Source organism: Eretmochelys imbricata, chromosome 3 (genome assembly GCF_965152235.1).
Source record: "Eretmochelys imbricata isolate rEreImb1 chromosome 3, rEreImb1.hap1, whole genome shotgun sequence".
NCBI classification, from domain to species: Eukaryota; Metazoa; Chordata; order Testudines; family Cheloniidae; genus Eretmochelys; species Eretmochelys imbricata.
In genome coordinates, this window is record NC_135574.1 from 139,853,018 (window position 1) to 139,870,480 (window position 17,463).

Sequence of the window (17,463 nt, forward strand, 5' to 3'; positions counted from 1 at the left end):
GAGATATTTTGCAGTTCTGTATGTCTTTGAAAATCTCAAAGGACTTTGCAAACAATTTTGTAAAGTAGGTAATAGTCATGGAGAAGTAACATCCCCATCAACTGAATTGCAGCAGCTGATCTTATTTACAGCCATAGTGTACATCAGTTTAGCAGCAGAAATGAAGATGAAAAATTCTATCCTATTGAAAATGTCCGAAGAATTAAAATAAGCAGCGTGTAACTGCTTGAATTGAAATTTGTTCAGGACCTCATGGGCTGACAGTTCTATACGTATAAACAGTGCTCTCGGTTTCTTTAATGACCACTAGTAGCCATTACCATTATCAAACAAAAGAATACATTAAACAGAGACAGGGTGGATTTGATTTAAATCGCTGGTCAGGAAGACTCAATGTAATCTTGGTTTTCTGCATAAAAGTGCATTCTTGTTGGTTGTTATAACTTTAATACATATTCTTCACAACTCAGAGATAGATGGAGGTTTTCATTTTTAGAAGGTACACACTATACTTTTTTAAACAGTGATTTATTTTGAAAACTTTTCAGATTAGTTTTACAGCTATATCAGAAAATGAATGATTTTTTAGTTATTTCATTTACCAAAGGTAATTGAAGCAGATATTTATGAAGTCGTTGGGAGGTGAACTATCTCCAACACGTTAATCATTAATATTTGGAGGATTTTCTTGCCGTACTGTATTAGGAGGAGAACATCACCGGACGGACATTTAAATTGTTTTATTTAACTAAAACAACAGCGTTAAGTATTTTGGATTTTTTTCTTCAACAGCAAACCTATTATATTTTAACAAAACAAGCATATGTCCCTCGCGTCTCACAATTATTTCCAGGCTTTTTCTCCTTGTCCAGATCTGTTCCTCCCCCAACAATCTTCTATTCATTGAACTTTTTGAAACTTTGCACTTTTAGAGAGAGGCAAGGGATTGACTCTGTGTACATGGACAATAGAGCTGAGGTCTGTTGTTTTTCACCTCTATGTATGTATGTATTTATTTAAAAACAGTTTTGCTGTTAACAAGCATGTTATCTCTGGAGACATAAATCCACAGTTTGAGAACTGCAAAACTAAGCATCTCTGATGGTATCTTCTAGACTGAGCACTGGGTCCCATTGTGTAGATAGAAAGACTAACCTAAATCTATGTAGAAGCCTGTGGAACCCCATAAAATTGGGTCCCTAATCCTTGAACTATTGGAACTCATTTACAAAACTTTTCTTAAACATTACACAAATTATATTGTCTCATACTATAGAACTAGAATTTATAATCCCTATTCCATGATGACATATCTTTGAGCCATAATGTATCTTAATTAAAACTATTTTTAGATAGGTTTGTTCCTCAAAAAGCATTTATCAAAAAAATCCAATTTAAATTAAAAAAAATCGATTTTTATCCACCGTGAACAGAGCTAAGGTACTATTGATAATTATATTTTTATTATTATACAGCGGAATGTAAAGATTTCAATAACCATTCTAAACCTGTCGAACAGTTGAAAAAGAAATTTCATAGTAAAAAAAAAAAGTCTAGGTGATATTTAAAGGCCTTGAAAACACAGAAGACCATATTTTTGAAATTGCCTTGAGGTTATCTGAAAACATTTATTGTAGGGTTAAAAAGTAGTCCTGAAGTTGTCAGTACTAGATAACAGGACATCTATTCCAGTCATGTCGTCTTCACATTTTTGGCCAAGTTAAAGAGACTTGGCTCTCAAACAAGGCCAGCTTAGCGCACAAAAAAAAAAAAAAAAAAAAAGTATAGGCATTGTACTAAAAAGGTACATTGAAAATGAAAGGAACATATTTATTGTGTCACAATTGTGTAATTGGATTTTGGTTCATTCTGGAATGACTTTATAAAATATTAGAAATTGTTTTCCCATTTCTTCCCAAGCACTTAGTGGAAATATCTGTTCTTAGTTAACTTTCAAGTCTGTTCAGAACTCCTTTGATACTTTTATTTAATTGCCATTGTAAATCGACAAACCAGTTTGCTGAGCTTTAAGATAATTTTTAACAGTTCTGTTGAATAATGCTTTATCTTGTGGCTGTCATTAGAATCCCCAACACTCTACTTAGGGACTGATCCTGCACATTGTATCCAGCGTAGCTCTTAAGACTATGAACGGTCTTGTTGAACTCAATGAGGTTGTTCATGGTAGTAAGTGTTTGCAGATTCAAGTCCATAATTAGTAACTGAGGCCTTTTCTACCCTGGGGATTTCAGTCAGTAGCCAAACACTGGTGTATCTGCACCAGTGTAGCCCCCTATTGTGGATAGGTACATTGCCATTTGTACTAGTGTGGTTAATGTCTGCTTAAAACAGATAAACTGTACTACTGTAAATTGTGGTTTACAGTGGCTCTGCCTGTCTGTCAGGCAGTTCCTGGTAGCTACTCACCAAAGGTAGAAATGAGGTTAAATCCTTAATTCAGGCAAAGGCTGAATATATTTCACCCTACTATCTTTGTACAGAGTTAAAATACTGGTTCTGTAAATTAATCTAGATTTGAGTTGCTTTTTCATCAGAAAGGAAAGACTCTTGTTTTTGATGGCTAATACATGCTATTGTTCGCAGACCGTGCTAGTAAAAGTATCCATCAACTGAAATATGCCTTGGGGGAAGAAGATCCCACAGTGGGAGAAAGTGAAGTTGCATTTGAGCAGTCCTCCACAAGTAATGATGAGAGTGGGGAAACAGCCTGGCAGGAACTGCAACACAGTCATGCAGGTAAATGATATTCTGGGGCAGTTAGTCTCAGAACTGCAGAGCAAAATTATTGTATGATTTCCATCAAGTCTGATTGTTAATCAGTAGTTTAATTTTGTTTCTTAGTTAATCAGCTTAAAGCTTTATTGCGAGAGCAAGGAGGACTAGAAAGTGAAGTATCTCCATCAAGGAGGAGGAAGATGTCATCCTCAGTATGTATTTACTCCTAGTTTCTTCATGTAACTTTGAATGAGTAATAACTTGTCCCAACAGGCATGTTATCTGCTATCCATGAAGAATAAGAGGCCCCAAATCTCCCTAATCATCCTATGGGGGGTGTTGGCTACTTCTCAGTAGAGAGAGAGTGAGTATTTGTGAGTAATTCTCCTTTGTAAATCTCTTTGAGAACTAAAGATAGGAAAAGCACTATAGGAGCTATTAATTTATTGTGACCACAGTAGAAGAGCCACAAATCTCTTCCTATGGAATCCAGGCCTTCACATCCCCTCGGCAGTACAGATGGCACCCATGTGTGTATTGGCTCCCTCATCTTGGCTGCTCCTTTCTCCACCAGAAGTTAGCTCTTTGTTTTGGAAATGAAGTCTGCGTAGAGTGTTTTGCCAGTGAGGATGGTTCCATAAGGGCTGGTGATGAAGGGATCCTACTTTCCTTTTTGGCTACTTACTGCAGCCTTGAGGTTCTGATGGTGGTGTACCCTTTGCCTTTTGTACAATTGCTCTTTGATCCATGTAACAGCAAACTCTATAGCTCTGCACCAAAATTCTGCTGCTTAGGGACACAAAAGAGGTTTGCTGTGGAAATGAGCTTTTTGGTTTAGGAAGATCATGCCCTGTGGAATCTCCTCACATCCATCCCTCTTGAAGTGGAACTGCACTCTGCACTGGGATATATGGAAAGCCTTTCACCTCTATGGGGCCCGTTCAAATCAGTTATTACTATCTGATGCTTGTTCAGTATCAAAGATTAAATGAATTTGGTGACAGTTCTGCCCTCTGACAGCCTCCAGTGACTACCCTAACCTTATGCATGCTAAACAGTCAAATAATAAAAAAAAAACCATTCACTCCTGGAAGTGATCTCTCTATGTCAGGATTGAGGCATGGTGATAGGATAATGTGTTGAATCCTGCACAAATGCTGCCTGTTGCTTGCCACTGCGTTGTGGATAAATAAAGAACTTCAGTCTTTAGGCTGGTACCTTTCCTAACCACTATATTCACACACAATTACTTTCAATATTTAAAAACATGGATAATGTTTCAATGACTTTTAGTTTCATTTTATTTCTCTCACATAAAAGTCTTGGTATTTCATATGAGTTTTAGTCAAACTTCTTGTTGTGAGCTCAGTATTTTAATCTGCTCCCCAGCTTATGTGGCACAGTGTTCATAAAAATAAATAGGAATTTTGCTGTATTAAGTAAGGTTATCTTAAAAAATGCAAACACATTGCTTAATAATATGTATTAGTCCTGTCAAAAGACACGAGAAATGTTCTTAATAAAGAAGTTTCACTGATAATGACAGGTTTATCAGAAATATTAATATTTTCAGTTATCTTTTCTTCCCTCTGTCAAAGGAGATGATGATTTTGGAAGAAAGTCAAATTATTCACTGAATAAAATTAGATTGAATTGGTGTGCTTTTAGAAAATCTGTAGCTCATCCTTTCCTTTTACTGAATCCGTTTTTTTGCTGCATTGAATTCCTGTTAAAGTTTCTCATGTTAGATGTTAGTACTATTTTTCACGTAATGAAGAAAACGATTAAAATGTAGATAGTTCTTCTTCGAGTGCTTGTTCACGTCCATTCCACATTTGGCGTGCGCGCGCTGCGTGCAAGAGCATGCGCAACTTTTTCCCTTAGCGGCTCCCGTCGGGCCAGTGGGCCCCCCCGAGTGATGCCACTGCGCCCTGCATGTATACCCCCACTGGCCTGACCCCCTCCAGTTCCTTCTTACCGTCCGTGGCGGCGTTGGAACAACCTCTCTCTCTCTGTCTCTGTCTCTCTCTCTCTCTCGTAGAACAGCAGTCCCTTAGCCTTTAGAGTAGCTGTTAGCAGTTCGTTTACATATAGATTGTGAACACTTAAGTGATTAGGGGCTTGGAGGCCTCCAGCACTGGCCCCGGGCCACGGGGCATGCCGCAGGCCCACGGCTCCAAGGCTTGCGCCACGTGCCGCAAACCTATGCCAGTTAGTGACCCCCACGACTCGTGTCTACTTTGCCTTGGGGACGGACATCAAACTGAAAGGTGTAGGATTTGCAAGGCATTCAAGCCAAGGACAAGGAAAGAAAGAGACTTTCGGCTAAAGCAACTGTTGATGGAGGCCTCATTGCAGCCTCTGGGCCCGGAGTGCCTGATGCCAGCTCAGGCTTCCTCCGTGCGTAGTGCCCCAGAGCCACTGGGAGACCCGGCACCGGCGAAGCACTGTAAACTGTCGGCCCCGGAACGCCAGGCTAGGCCCCGGCACCATTCGTCCTCCCTGGTGCGGCCACCGGCGCAGCCTAAAGGAAGGCGTGGTCATTCCCCACACAGGAGACTGGCGCCTCCCAAGGCACCGATCACCGACAAGAGCGGGAAGGCCACGGTACCGGTGCTGACACAGGTGGTCCTGGCGGCACAAGCCCCACCGAGCCCAGACCTAAGTGAGCTCAGTGCGGATGATGGGCTCGAGGGCCTAATGAATCAGTCCTCTACGCCTGGCACCTTTTGAGGCCGCAAAGGACCTCATCGAGCTGTCAGTGGCGAGCCCTCTCCCATATGGGGAGAACCCTCCAGCACCCATGCCTCGGGCGCTGTCGAGGGGTAAGCTGGCAATGGTGTGCCGCTCGAAGACACCGTCCCAGCACTGCTCCTGGAGTTGGTCCCAGTCGAGCTCTGATTCTGCAGACTCACACTTGCCAGCGGCCCAGAAGGAGGTTGCGGCACCGGCAGCGGGTCAATGCAAAGAAGCCAGGAAGGGCACACCGCTCTCCGGCACCGCCCAGAGACCAGCACCAGGAGGAGTTGAGACGGCCCGCACCAGAGGTCTCCTGCAGGCGGTCCCGGTCCAGGGAATACTGGTCCCGGTCCCGCTCCGCCAGGAGCCACTCATTCTCCCGCCGGTGCAGATAGTTAGTACTGCCATGGCCTTCGCAATCGGCATCGCCGCAGTCCGGCGCCGGCTCTGGCCGCTATAGCTAATCTCACCGGGGCCCGGACAGCAGGGACCCTCAGGGGAGCTGGCAACTTTAATGGGGGCCGCCAGGCCATTGGCCCTTCTGGGCCTATCAGGAGCACCAAGGGGCCCCATCCAGGGCAAGTTACTCGATGCAGCGGTCCCGCTCCCCTCACTGACGCCAGACAGTGCCGGAGGCAACAGTATCCACGCAGGACGGCGGGCGGCTTCTCCACCCCAACCTGCAGTCACTGCACCTGACGGCGTGGAGGATCTGTGGCTAAACGCCCTTGAGAGCCAGTGCTCCCTTCCTGTGCAGCCTATATGGCCAAGTGGAAAAGGTTCTCATGTGAACCCCAACAGGTGCGGCCGGGCCAGGCCCCGGTGCAGGCCATTCTGGAGTACCTCCTGCACCTCAAGCAGCAAGGGCTAGCTCCATCCTCACTCAGAGTGCACCTGGCAGCCATCTCCGCCTTCCATCCAGGGTTCTCAGGGGGGCTTGGTGTTTTCCCACCCAGTGGTGGAGCAGTTCCTTAAAGGGTTGGAGAGGGTGTTCCTGTACTCCCGCCCCCAGTCCCTCCATGGAACCTTAACCTGGTCCTTTCTAAACTCATGGGACCCCCTTTTGAGCCCCTCGCTACCTGTTCTCTCCTCCACCTTTCCTGGAAGGTGGCGTTTCTGGTTGCCATTACCTCGGCCAGAAGGGTGTCCGAACTGAGGGCCCTCACCTCTGAGCCACCATACACAGTATTTCACAAGGACAAGGTGCAGCTCCGGCCGCACACCAAATTCCTCCCTAAGGTGGTGTCCCAATTCCATCTGGGCCAGGACATTTGTCTGCTGGTGTTCTTCCCGAAACCCCATACGGACCCAAGTCACCACAGCTTGCACACCTTGGATGTGCGTCGAGCGCTGGCATTCTATTTGGAGCGCACCAAGTCCTTTCGCAAATCCGCACAGCTGTTTGTGGCTGTGACCGAGAGGTTACAAGGCCTCCCAGTGCCGGCGCAGCGGATTTTGTCTTGGATTACAAGCTGCATCTGGGCTTGCTATGAGCTCACAGGTGTTCTGGCCCCAGCGGTCACGGCCCACTCAACCAGGGCGCAGACGACTTCCACGGTGTTCCTGGCACAGGTCCTGATCCAGGAGATCTGCAGAGCAGCCACCTGGTCATCAGTGCACACCTTCACGATCCACTATGCGGTCAACCAGCAGGCCTGAGAGGACGTGGCAGTTGGCAGAGCGGTCCTCCGAGCAGTTGTTCCGTGACTCCTACCCTCTTCCAGAGGTAAGCTTGTAATTCACCTAATGTGGAATGGACGTGAACAAGCACTCGAAGAAAAAATGGTTACTTACTTTCTCGTAACTGTTGTTCTTCAAGATGTGTTGTTCACGTCCATTCCACCACCCACCCTCCTACTCCTCTGTTGGAGTCGCCAGCAAGAAGGAACTGGAGGGGGTTGGGCCGGCGGGGGTATATATGCGGGGCGCAGTGGTGCCACTGCGGGGGCCCGCCGGCCTGCTGGGAGCCGCTAAGGGAAAAAGTTTCTGATGCTCGTGCACGTGGCGCGCGCACACCTAATGTGGAATGGACATGAACAACAGTTACGAGAAAGTAAGTAACCTTTTTTTCCATTTTCAAACACTTTGTTGTGCATTGTTACAGAGATGCAAATGCAGCTGTCAAATCAAAGGTATTTATTGTACTTTCACAAAAAGTAGTTCATTATCTAGGCTTTTTGAAAAGAAGAGTAAGGAAAGTTAGTTCTGAAACCAATGGCATATTTCAGTTCAGTGATATTTTAATAAGTAGCCTGTCATAAATTTTGTTACAATTTGAGTGTCAATTTTTAAATCTCAGAAATTGGGATTTTATTTGTTAGAGAAGTTAAAGAAAAGTTACTCACCAAAAAAACAAAAACCGACCCCCAAACTTAGAGGCCTTTTAAAAGTCGTCATAACTTAGCTCAGGGGTAGGCAACCTATCGAACGCATGCTGATTTTCAGTGGCTCTCTCACTGCCCGGGTCCTGGCACCGGTCTGGGGGGCTTTGCATTTTAATTTAATTTTAAATGAAGCTTCTTAAACATTTTAAAAACCTTATTTACTTTACATACAACAATAGTTTAGTTATATATTAAAGACTTATAGAAAGACCTTCTAAAAATGTTAAAATGTATTACTGGCATGAGAAACCTTAAATTAGAGTGAATAAATGAAGACTCGGCGCACCACTTCTGAAAGGTTGCTGACCCCTGAGTCTTAGCTTGATGAACAGATTTCTTTACATTCTCAGTTAATTTATATTGTACTCTTAAGAATAAGTGCTGTAAGATTAGATTCATATGTAATAATGGAGCCCTAGGATGCATCAGGAGAGGTATTTCCGGTGGAGACAAGGAAGTATTCGTACCATTACTGGTGAGATCTCGTTTGGAATACTGTGTGTAGTTCTGGTCTCCCACGTTTAAGAAAGATGAATTCAAACTGGAACAAGTGCAGAGCAGGGCTACTAGGATGATCCGAGGAAAGGAAAACCTATCTTTTTTTAGTCTCCTCTCATGAGCTTGGCTTGTTTAGGCTAACCAACAGAAGTCTGAGAGGAGATATGATTGCTCTCTCTAAATACATCAGAGGGATAGGAGTTATTTAAGATAAGCACCAATGTGAACACAAGAACAAATGGTTATAAATTGGCCATCAACAAGTTTAGGCTTGAAATTAGGCGAAGGTTTCTTATCAGAAGAGTGAAGTTCTAGAACAGCCTTCCAAGGGGAACAGTGGGTGTGTTAAAAATAATAATAAAAAAAAAACGCCAACCCCCCCCCCACACACACACACTGGCTTTAAGATTGAGCTTGATAAGCTTATGGAGGGGATGGTATGATGGGACTTCCAAAAATGGTATGTAGCCCATTGGTGACTGCCAGGAGCAAAAATCCCCAACAGTTGGAGTTGGGACACTAGATGGGGGGGGGCTTTGAGTTACCACAGAGCATTCTTTCTCAGGTATCCGCCTGGTGGGTCTTGCCCACATGCTCAGAGTCTAACCGATTGCCATATTTGGGGTGGGAAGGAATTTTCTTCTGGGTCAGATTGGCAGAGGCCCTGTGGGGGTTTCGCCTTCCTCTGCAGCATGAATCACTTGCAGGTTTAAACGAGTGTAAATGGTGAATTCTCTGTAGCTTGAAGTCTTTAAACCATGATTTAAGGACTTCCATAAATTGAGCCAGAGGTTAGAGATCTACTTACAGAAGGGGGTGGGTGAAGTTCTGTGGCCTGCAATGTGCAGGTCAGACTAGATGATCATGTCGTCTCTTCTGGCCTTAAAGTCTGTTAGAGAAGTAATACCTACTTTGTGCGGACTTCTCAGATGTAACTATCATGCTGTTATGATACCTGCATAATATATATAATACTTGTTCGTATATTTATCATTCTACAGTGTGTTGGTACACTACTGGACAGAACGTGAGTGAGTGACTGTGTGTGTGTGTGATCGTTTCTCCTTGTCGTGAATACTGTGTGTTGTGGATCAGCCCTAATATCTCTCTTAACCAACCACTCAGTTGACTATCAAAAATTGGTTGCCCAGTGGAAGTGGTCTTTTGTAAAGATGGAACAGAATTGGGGATATTTTAGGGTTCTCTTAAGACATTGAGTCCTTTGATAAAGATGGTCTCTGGTATAGGTTTCACTATATTATTACAATAGCATGAATAGTACATCAAAGTTTTTGTACAAGGTATTTTCTTTTAACACTTTGCAAAAATGAATTCAGTATGAATAGAATTCTGTGAGTGGAAACAACTTTCTGTGATACAAAAATTAGAAGAGAAAAATTCTGATTATAAAATATTTATTATGCTTAATTTACTTATTTTTCCCCCAGAGAACTTCAAATGCTGCAGATCAGAATTTGCCTACTCTTTGTGATCTTGTTCCGATCATTAATGATCAGTCCCAGTACATTCACCACTTAGAAGCTGAAGTGAAGTTTTGCAAGGTATGCAACCTGCTTCACCCATTAAGATCCTAAGATCCCACAAGTATCATGCTCATGGAATTTTCATTGAGTTTATTAAGAGTTCTATGTGCAAAGTGCTTACAGGCTCAGACCTTAAGATTCTACATACTACACAAGCCAAAATTGAAGTAAATACAGTTAGAATGTACTGTGTCTTCACATACATCATCACATCTGTATAGTTCTTAAAATCCATCTCATCAGGAGCCTTCTTTTCTTGATAAAATGTGTCTGAAATAGACAACTGTGTATCTACTTATTTAAATGAAACAGTTGTATAACTTTTTCCCACTCAAATAACCATTTAACCAGCATTAAGGTGCAAATTAGACTATTATCAAACATGCTTATTATGCCTATGACAGGGTTAAAAAAGAACAAGTCTTTTGCTAATATCTTAAGAAATATATATGCATGAATATACAGTATATGCAAAAATTTTACATGAAACTTTTTGTTACTGAAAAAGGCAAATTTGGAACAACCAAAACATTTCACAAATTTGTGTTGAATTGGTGCAACTGGTGATTATTATTTTTTTGGTTTTGGCCAAAATGGTTTTTTAAAAAAAAAATTAGAAATGTCAAAACAAACACAGTTTTTTAAAATTATCAAAACAAAATATTTCAATTTTGGGTGGGCTACATTCACCAGGAGATTTAGGCCACATTCACAAAAACAGATGTGGAGGTGGTGGGTGGGAATTGACTCAAGTTAAAATCCCCACTTTGTACAAAATGTTTGAATAGTCATTGGGTCAGAGAGAGAGTGAGAGAGAGACGATAGGCCAGTGGTTAGGGAACTCACCTGGGACACCTTGGTTCCAGTCTCTGCTCCAATTAATATATCAGTGTTTAAACCAAGTAGAACAGCTTCGACAGGAGAGATTGAGAGAGGCTCACCCCAGAATAGCCCCATAGCCTGGTGGTTAGTTTACTCACCTGGAAAGAAGTAACCTGGGCTCAAATCCCTGCTCCAGAGCAGCAATTCAAACCTGGGTTTTCCATGTCTCAGGTGAGAACCCTCACCACTGGGCTATTAGATACAAGAGGGGACGTTGCTGCCTCCTCTGTTTTTTGTGACTGTAGCCATTCATTTCCTTTGCTGTTGTTAAAAATACCTGAAGCTGTTCATTTTGGGCTGAGTGAAACATTTTGTTTGATCTGAAAAAGTATTTTGGTTCAACCCAAACTGAATCTTTTTCAATTTTTTGGAACTGCAAGCAAATAAAAAAAATCAGTTATTTATGCAACTCTGCTTGTGACATCAAGATGTATTTAAATAGTCATAGCTGTATCTAGGAGTTGTCTATGTACAGTATTTGTATTCGGTTTCCTAGGAGGAGTTGTCTGGGATGAAAGATCGGATACGAGTAGTTGTGCTGGAAAATGAGAAACTCCACGAGGAAATGAAATCTCTAACTGTAGAGCAGACGTTGAGAGAACAAACTCTTTTGGATGCTTCAGTAAGTTTGATATTTTTTTATTAAGGGTCGGTAAACTGGTTCATTTGAAATAAAAACTGTCCAAACTGTCACTCTGTTCTCAAACTAAACCTTAGGCAAACCTTTATGAAAATTTGAAAAATGCTGGATTAGAGATTCTAACATTATATAACATTCACAGTAGTTAATATTTTTACTTAAACAGCTATTGTGATTAAATTCTGAAGCATTACCATTGTATTTCAGGCAAATGCTCGGAACTCCTGGACTGTAGGAGGTGATGACTCTTATTTATGTCAACCTGTGAAGTCCTCACCATCACATAATAAAGAACAGGTCTTGGCCACAACAGCCACTGCAGAAACAGAAAAATGGCAGTTAGAATTGGTTGGTATTGAAATAATTTCTTTGCGGTATCATATCATGGCTAAAGATTTTAGCGCTTCTCTTTCTTGGTGGCATTTTTTAGGATTAATTTCTTGAGAGTTTTGGAGGAGGAGATTTGATTGATTGAACCCCTAGTCTTTTGAGGTCAATATCTATCCCTTGAAGCGCATGTTCTTAGTGTCCTAAGATAGTTAATTTTATTGTCCCTTTAGACAGTGGTGATAGGTAGGCTGTTTTGTGTAAATCTCAGCATGTCAAGGTGGAGCTGGGGTAGACGGCACATGTCTGGTATAGCGCGGCAGTACATAGCGTTGTGGAGATTCTAGACAATACTGATGGCTGTAGGCAGCTGAGAGCTGGCTACTGTAACTTAGGCAGCCGTCTGGTACTGTGGGTCGCTGCAGTTTCCGGAGCAGCCCAACATCCAGATGGTGCTAAATTGGCTTCATCTCTTCTTAATCCCCATCCCTTGGGTTGCAATTTCTGTGTTGTGCCTCTCAGAGATGCAGCACAGAAGACCCACAGTATCTTGGAGATACTCCATTTGGGAGAGTCCTCACCCTGTCATCTCAACTTGACAATGTATTTTTCACTTCCTAACCTAAACTGGTGGTGGTGTATTGCTGTCACTGCTATTTACTTCATTCTACCTAACTGTGTGTGTATGAACTATGTAGTTTTAAAGGAGATTTGGGTGCTTCAAGATTATTATTCCTAATCACTCATTTATGACAAGAAAATACTATATATAAAAGATTATTTTCATTGATGCCTCTGTCTGCAGAGCCAGAAATCTTTGTGATGACATCTAAGCTCCCAGCATCTTAAATCCTGTGACAGTTCAAGTCTCCATAGTAGTTGCCTCTTTTCTTTCCTCTTATTTGCCCATTTGTGACATTTTTGTGTATTGGTTGATCATTCATGGTGAAAGAAACGAGAGATTCTGTGTAAGGGATTGCTATGGCCCCACATCACCATGCCGTTTAACCACTGCTAGGACATTTGAAGCTATTTAACCACTGCAGGTACATCTTTTTCATGTTCAGCTTTTTAGAAAGCAATAGGACTAAATACTGAATAACTCATGTTGTGGTAATGAGAGAGTTTACCAGGTTCTTCATAATGGCACCAAATCTTCTCTATTTAGGAGTATTTCTGTTGACTTCTGTGGGAGCAAAGGCAGGCCTGTCATAGGGTGATTGGCCCCTTTAAGGGAAAATGGGGTCTCAGCTCTAAACTTGACAAGATCAGGTCACTTTCCCAGGTGGGTAATAATGGATGAGAACATGTGATTAACTCAGGCCAGGCATGGTGAGCTAAGGTAGGAAGGGACAAACTCCTGGGGAAAGGCAGTTCAATTGGGTGCTAAGACAGGGGGGAGTGTCAGGACAGAAGTCCTGGGAAGGTGTATCTGGCCTGAGATGAGTGCTGCAGGTAATAAAGGGACTGTTTGAACTGAACCCTGCTTCGGAGTCTCCTGAGTCAGAGAGACACTGAAATAGGGTTGGGGCCTGGAGGGCTAGTGTGTGGAAGGACTAAAAAAAATTGACCCTAGAAGGGGAGTGTTTTTAATTACCAGTGGATTATGGAGTTTTTACGGGGCCCTGAATAGAAGGGGAAATGAAGGCAGGCTGCTGCCCCAGGCCACAAACAGGCACTTTGACAGTGGCTCACCCTGTTATGAGGCCCGATTGGTCAGATCATCAACCTGTATAAACCATAGTAGCTCAACTGAAATCAATGGCTCTGTGGCAGTTTACACTAGCTTAGGATATGGCTTGATGTGTAGAAGTAAGTAAACATCAGTGTGAGAGTTCATTATCTAAGCTTTTTGAAAAGAAGAGTGTCAAGATTCCTTCCCCACTCTGAACTCTAGGGTACAGATGTGGGGACCTGCATGAAAACCTCCTAAGCTTACGTTTACCGGCTTAGGTTAAAACTTCCCCAAGGTACAGACTATTTTACCCTTGGACTTGGACTTCCACTGCCACCACCAAACTTTATCTGGGTTCCTGAAAAAACGTAGTTTGGAAACGTCTTTCCCCCCAAAATCCTCCCAACCTTTGCACCCCACTTCCTGGGGAAGGTTTGGTAAAAATCCTCACCAATTTGCATAGGTGACCACAGACCCAAACCCTTGGATCTTAGAACAATGAAAAAGCGTTTTCAGTTTTCTTACAAGAAGACTTTTAATAGAAGTAAAAAAAAAGAATCACCTCTGTAAAATCAAGATGGTGAATACCTTACAGGGTAATTAGATTCAAAATATAGAGAATCCCTCTAGGCAAAACCTTAAGTTACAAAAAAGACACACAGACAGGAATATTCATTCTATTCAGCACAGCTATTTTCTCAGCCATTTAAAGAAATCATAATCTAACACATACCTAGCTAGATTACTTACTAAGTTCTAAGACTCCATTCCTTTTCTGTCCCCGGCAAAAGCATCACACAGACACACAGACCCTTTGTTTTTTCTCCCTCCTCCCAGCTTTTGAAAGTATCTTGTCTCCTCATTGGTCATTTTGGTCAGGTGCCAGCGAGGTTACCTTTAGCTTCTTAACCCTTTACAGGTGAGAGGATTTTTCCTCTGGCCAGGAGGGATTTTAAAGGGGTTTACCCTTCCCTTTATATTTATGACAAAGAGTAAGGAAAGTTAGTTCTGAAACCAATGGTTTGGGTTGAAAATTTTTGATCTTCAGGGGAAATTAGTGAATATAGCAAATTTTTGGATTTATCTATAAAGCGCTAAGAGGAGATAATTGTGAGGAAAGAGGAAGACTCATACCGTTTTCTTTCATCTTTTTTTAAAGGAGAAACTAAAACTTCTTTATCAAGAAAGGACTGATACACTTGAAGCTCAAGTACGGTCTTTAAGGTAAATTGAAATGGCCATTTTTTTCTTTAAATAATTTGTAAAAAACACAAGTGTTTTCAATGGTTTGCACTCTTGTTGAAAATGAAATTTAAAAAAGTAATCAGGCACATGTGACAATTAAACATTTACATTTTCTAATATAAACAGTTCTTTCTGAAATATAATTAAAAACACGATTTTAAAACAAGTTAATTACATGACACTTATGGAAAAGATTTGTCAAATTTAATAAGGATAAAGCCAATATTAAAAAATCATATAGAGATTTACTAGAGAATAGGATTCTTTCTTTAGACTTTCTGGCTTTTGTAGCATAGTTCTCTTGAAGAAATAAAACTCTGTTCAAATTTTGTAAGCTGATCAAAAAAAAAAATAAATGTGTAGAAAAGTTATACATTTTCTATTAAATTCGATAGGGCTATCCCATAATAGAAATCTTATGCCACAAGTTTCAGATCTTAAATGGATTGTGTCAATTAACTTAATCCACAGAATTAAAATGTGGTCTCTTTAGAAAGTGTTTTACTGGTAAAGAGGCTAAATTTAAATATACACCCTGCAATGCTGGAAACCTGAATGTAGGACATAGGAAAGGGACCTTCTCAGTCATTAAGTCCAGGCACCTGCTATAGAACAGCTTGATAAATTTATGAACGGGGCTACCTATCTTAGAACTAGTTAGGGTGTTTGCCCCGCTACTGCTGTTGTGGGGGGCTGTTCAAGAACCTCACACTTCCGATGGTCAGAAATCGTCCTCTAATGGCCAGTTTATACCCACTTTTTGTTTCACACCATTGTCTTTTAGCTTAAACAGCTCTTATCCTTCATTGTTGGTTACCCTCCCAATGTATTTATAGAGAATAATCCTATCAACTGTCAGCCTTCTTTTTGCTAGGCTAAACAAATAAAGCTCTTCCAGTTCCTTTCATCACATAGGTCCTTCATTTCCCTGATCATCCTGGTAGTCCTTATCTGCCTCTGCTCCAGTTTGAATGAATCTTTCTTGAAGATGGGTGACCAGAATTGTATACAGTATTCCAGATGAGTTCGTATCAGTGCCTTGTACAATGGCATTAATACTTCTCTATCTCTACTGCAAATAACTCACCTAATACATCCTAGGATCAGATTTTTTTTTTTTCATGACTGAATCACATTAGTGGCTCATAATCATCCTGTGATCGACTAATACATCCCCAGGTCTGTCTTCTCCTCTGTTGTTTCCAAACGATGAACCCCCCAGCTTATAGCAGAAATGCTTATTAGTCATTAAGTGCATGACCTTAGTACAGTACTATTAAATTTCACCACATTCTATTACTCCTCCTCCAGGAGTACTAGTAGTATGCAACCAATTCTTCCTGTATAGTATTCTGATCCTCCTCTATATTGACGATGCCTCCCAACTTTGCGTAATCAGCAAATTTAATTAGTACACTCCTTTCTGTGCCAAGGTCATTAATCGAAAATATTGAATCAGATCAGTCCCAAGACCGATCCTTGAGGGAACTACACTAGTAACGTTCGTCCAGCCCAATAGTTCTCCTTTTCAGCACAACCCTTTGTCATTTCCACTTTAGCCAGTTCCTTGTTCACCTTACAATTCTTGTACTAATCCCCATATTCTCCATCTTAAATGATGACTGAATAATAAACATAACAGCTAGTTGAGCTAGTACAGTGAATGATCTTGAAGTGCAAAACATGCACAAATACCAGACACAAAGATAAATCTGTTTTCAAATTCTTTGAAAGCTTCAGCCAGTGGAGAATGCAGCCACCTGCTTAATGATGATTCTCACTGGGGACTTGATCTTGCAAGGTGCTGAGGACACTGACCCTGCTTCAGCAAAGCACGCAAACATTTGCTTAACTGTATGTATATGAGTAGTTGCATTGAATTCTATGGGGCAATTCAAATGCTTAAAGTTAAGCATGAGCCTAAGTGCTTTGCTGGATCAGAGTCAGAGTGCTCTGCACCTTGTGGCATCAGGTCCAGGGATCATATGGCACCTTTCTCCTGTATTGGCACTTGTTGCAGATTAATTTCTAGGGGTGAGGCACAGGCAAGGAGGTGGTGACGGCGCCACAGAGGAGAATAAAGACTAGCATATAGTCGCTGGCCTTCAGTGCAAGTGCGCACAAATTGACTGGGTCCCCCTTTGCATATTGGGATGTCCTTACAGTTGATGGACTATGCACCTTGTCCCTCTATTTATAACAGCTTTCTAGTTATTGAAATAAATGTAGAAACATTTATTTATTGCTTATAACAACATCTTCTCTTAATTCTAGGAAAGACTTATCTGAATCTGAGAAGAATTGTGAAGATCTAAAAGGAAGATTAAAGCACCAAGATTCACTTATTGCAACAACTAATTCCAACAGGGTTGGTGGTCTTTGTCTGAAATGCGCACAACATGAGGCTGTTCTTTCTCAGACTCATTCCAATGTCCACATGCAGACCATTGAAAGGTTAACAAAGTAGGTTCATGGACATTTACTTTGTAATTAAAAGCTTGATTGCTTCTAATAGGGAATGCTAATTTTAATAGTGGTTTATTTTTAACATTTAACACAATAATACAGTATTTCCCAAAAATTGTATGGTGGGTTTTTTTTCTTCTTGTTCTTCTGTGATCACGTTGTAGTGCTGTAAGAAAATTCTGTTGGGCGTTCTGCTTAAAAATCAGTGGCAAATATAGGGTCAAATTCTGACCCTACAGAAGTTCCTAGGAGTTCTGCCTTTTGATTTCAATGGGAGCAAGATTTCAATGGTGTTTTCTAACTATGATGTACAGTACCAGCAGATAG

The 17,463-nt window shown here is 41.6% G+C and overlaps 1 protein-coding gene across 7 annotated transcripts in view; it reads left to right on the forward strand.

Moving 5' to 3' along the window:
* SDCCAG8 (SHH signaling and ciliogenesis regulator SDCCAG8) overlaps positions 1-17,463 on the forward strand; it is a 154,924-nt gene that overhangs the window by 12,976 nt on the left and 124,485 nt on the right. For 6 of the 7 annotated variants that reach the window (XM_077813473.1, XM_077813474.1, XM_077813469.1 and 3 more), the window contains 7 exons: positions 2,605-2,757; positions 2,863-2,948; positions 9,806-9,919; positions 11,280-11,405; positions 11,631-11,771; positions 14,585-14,649; positions 16,945-17,133. In XM_077813473.1, coding sequence (XP_077669599.1) covers positions 2,605-2,757; positions 2,863-2,948; positions 9,806-9,919; positions 11,280-11,405; positions 11,631-11,771; positions 14,585-14,649; positions 16,945-17,133 — 874 coding nt within the window. Of the gene's footprint in view, positions 1-2,604; positions 2,758-2,862; positions 2,949-3,009; positions 3,101-9,805; positions 9,920-11,279; positions 11,406-11,630; positions 11,772-14,584; positions 14,650-16,944; positions 17,134-17,463 lie in introns of those variants that run through there. The other variant, XM_077813475.1, reaches the window with a different exon arrangement.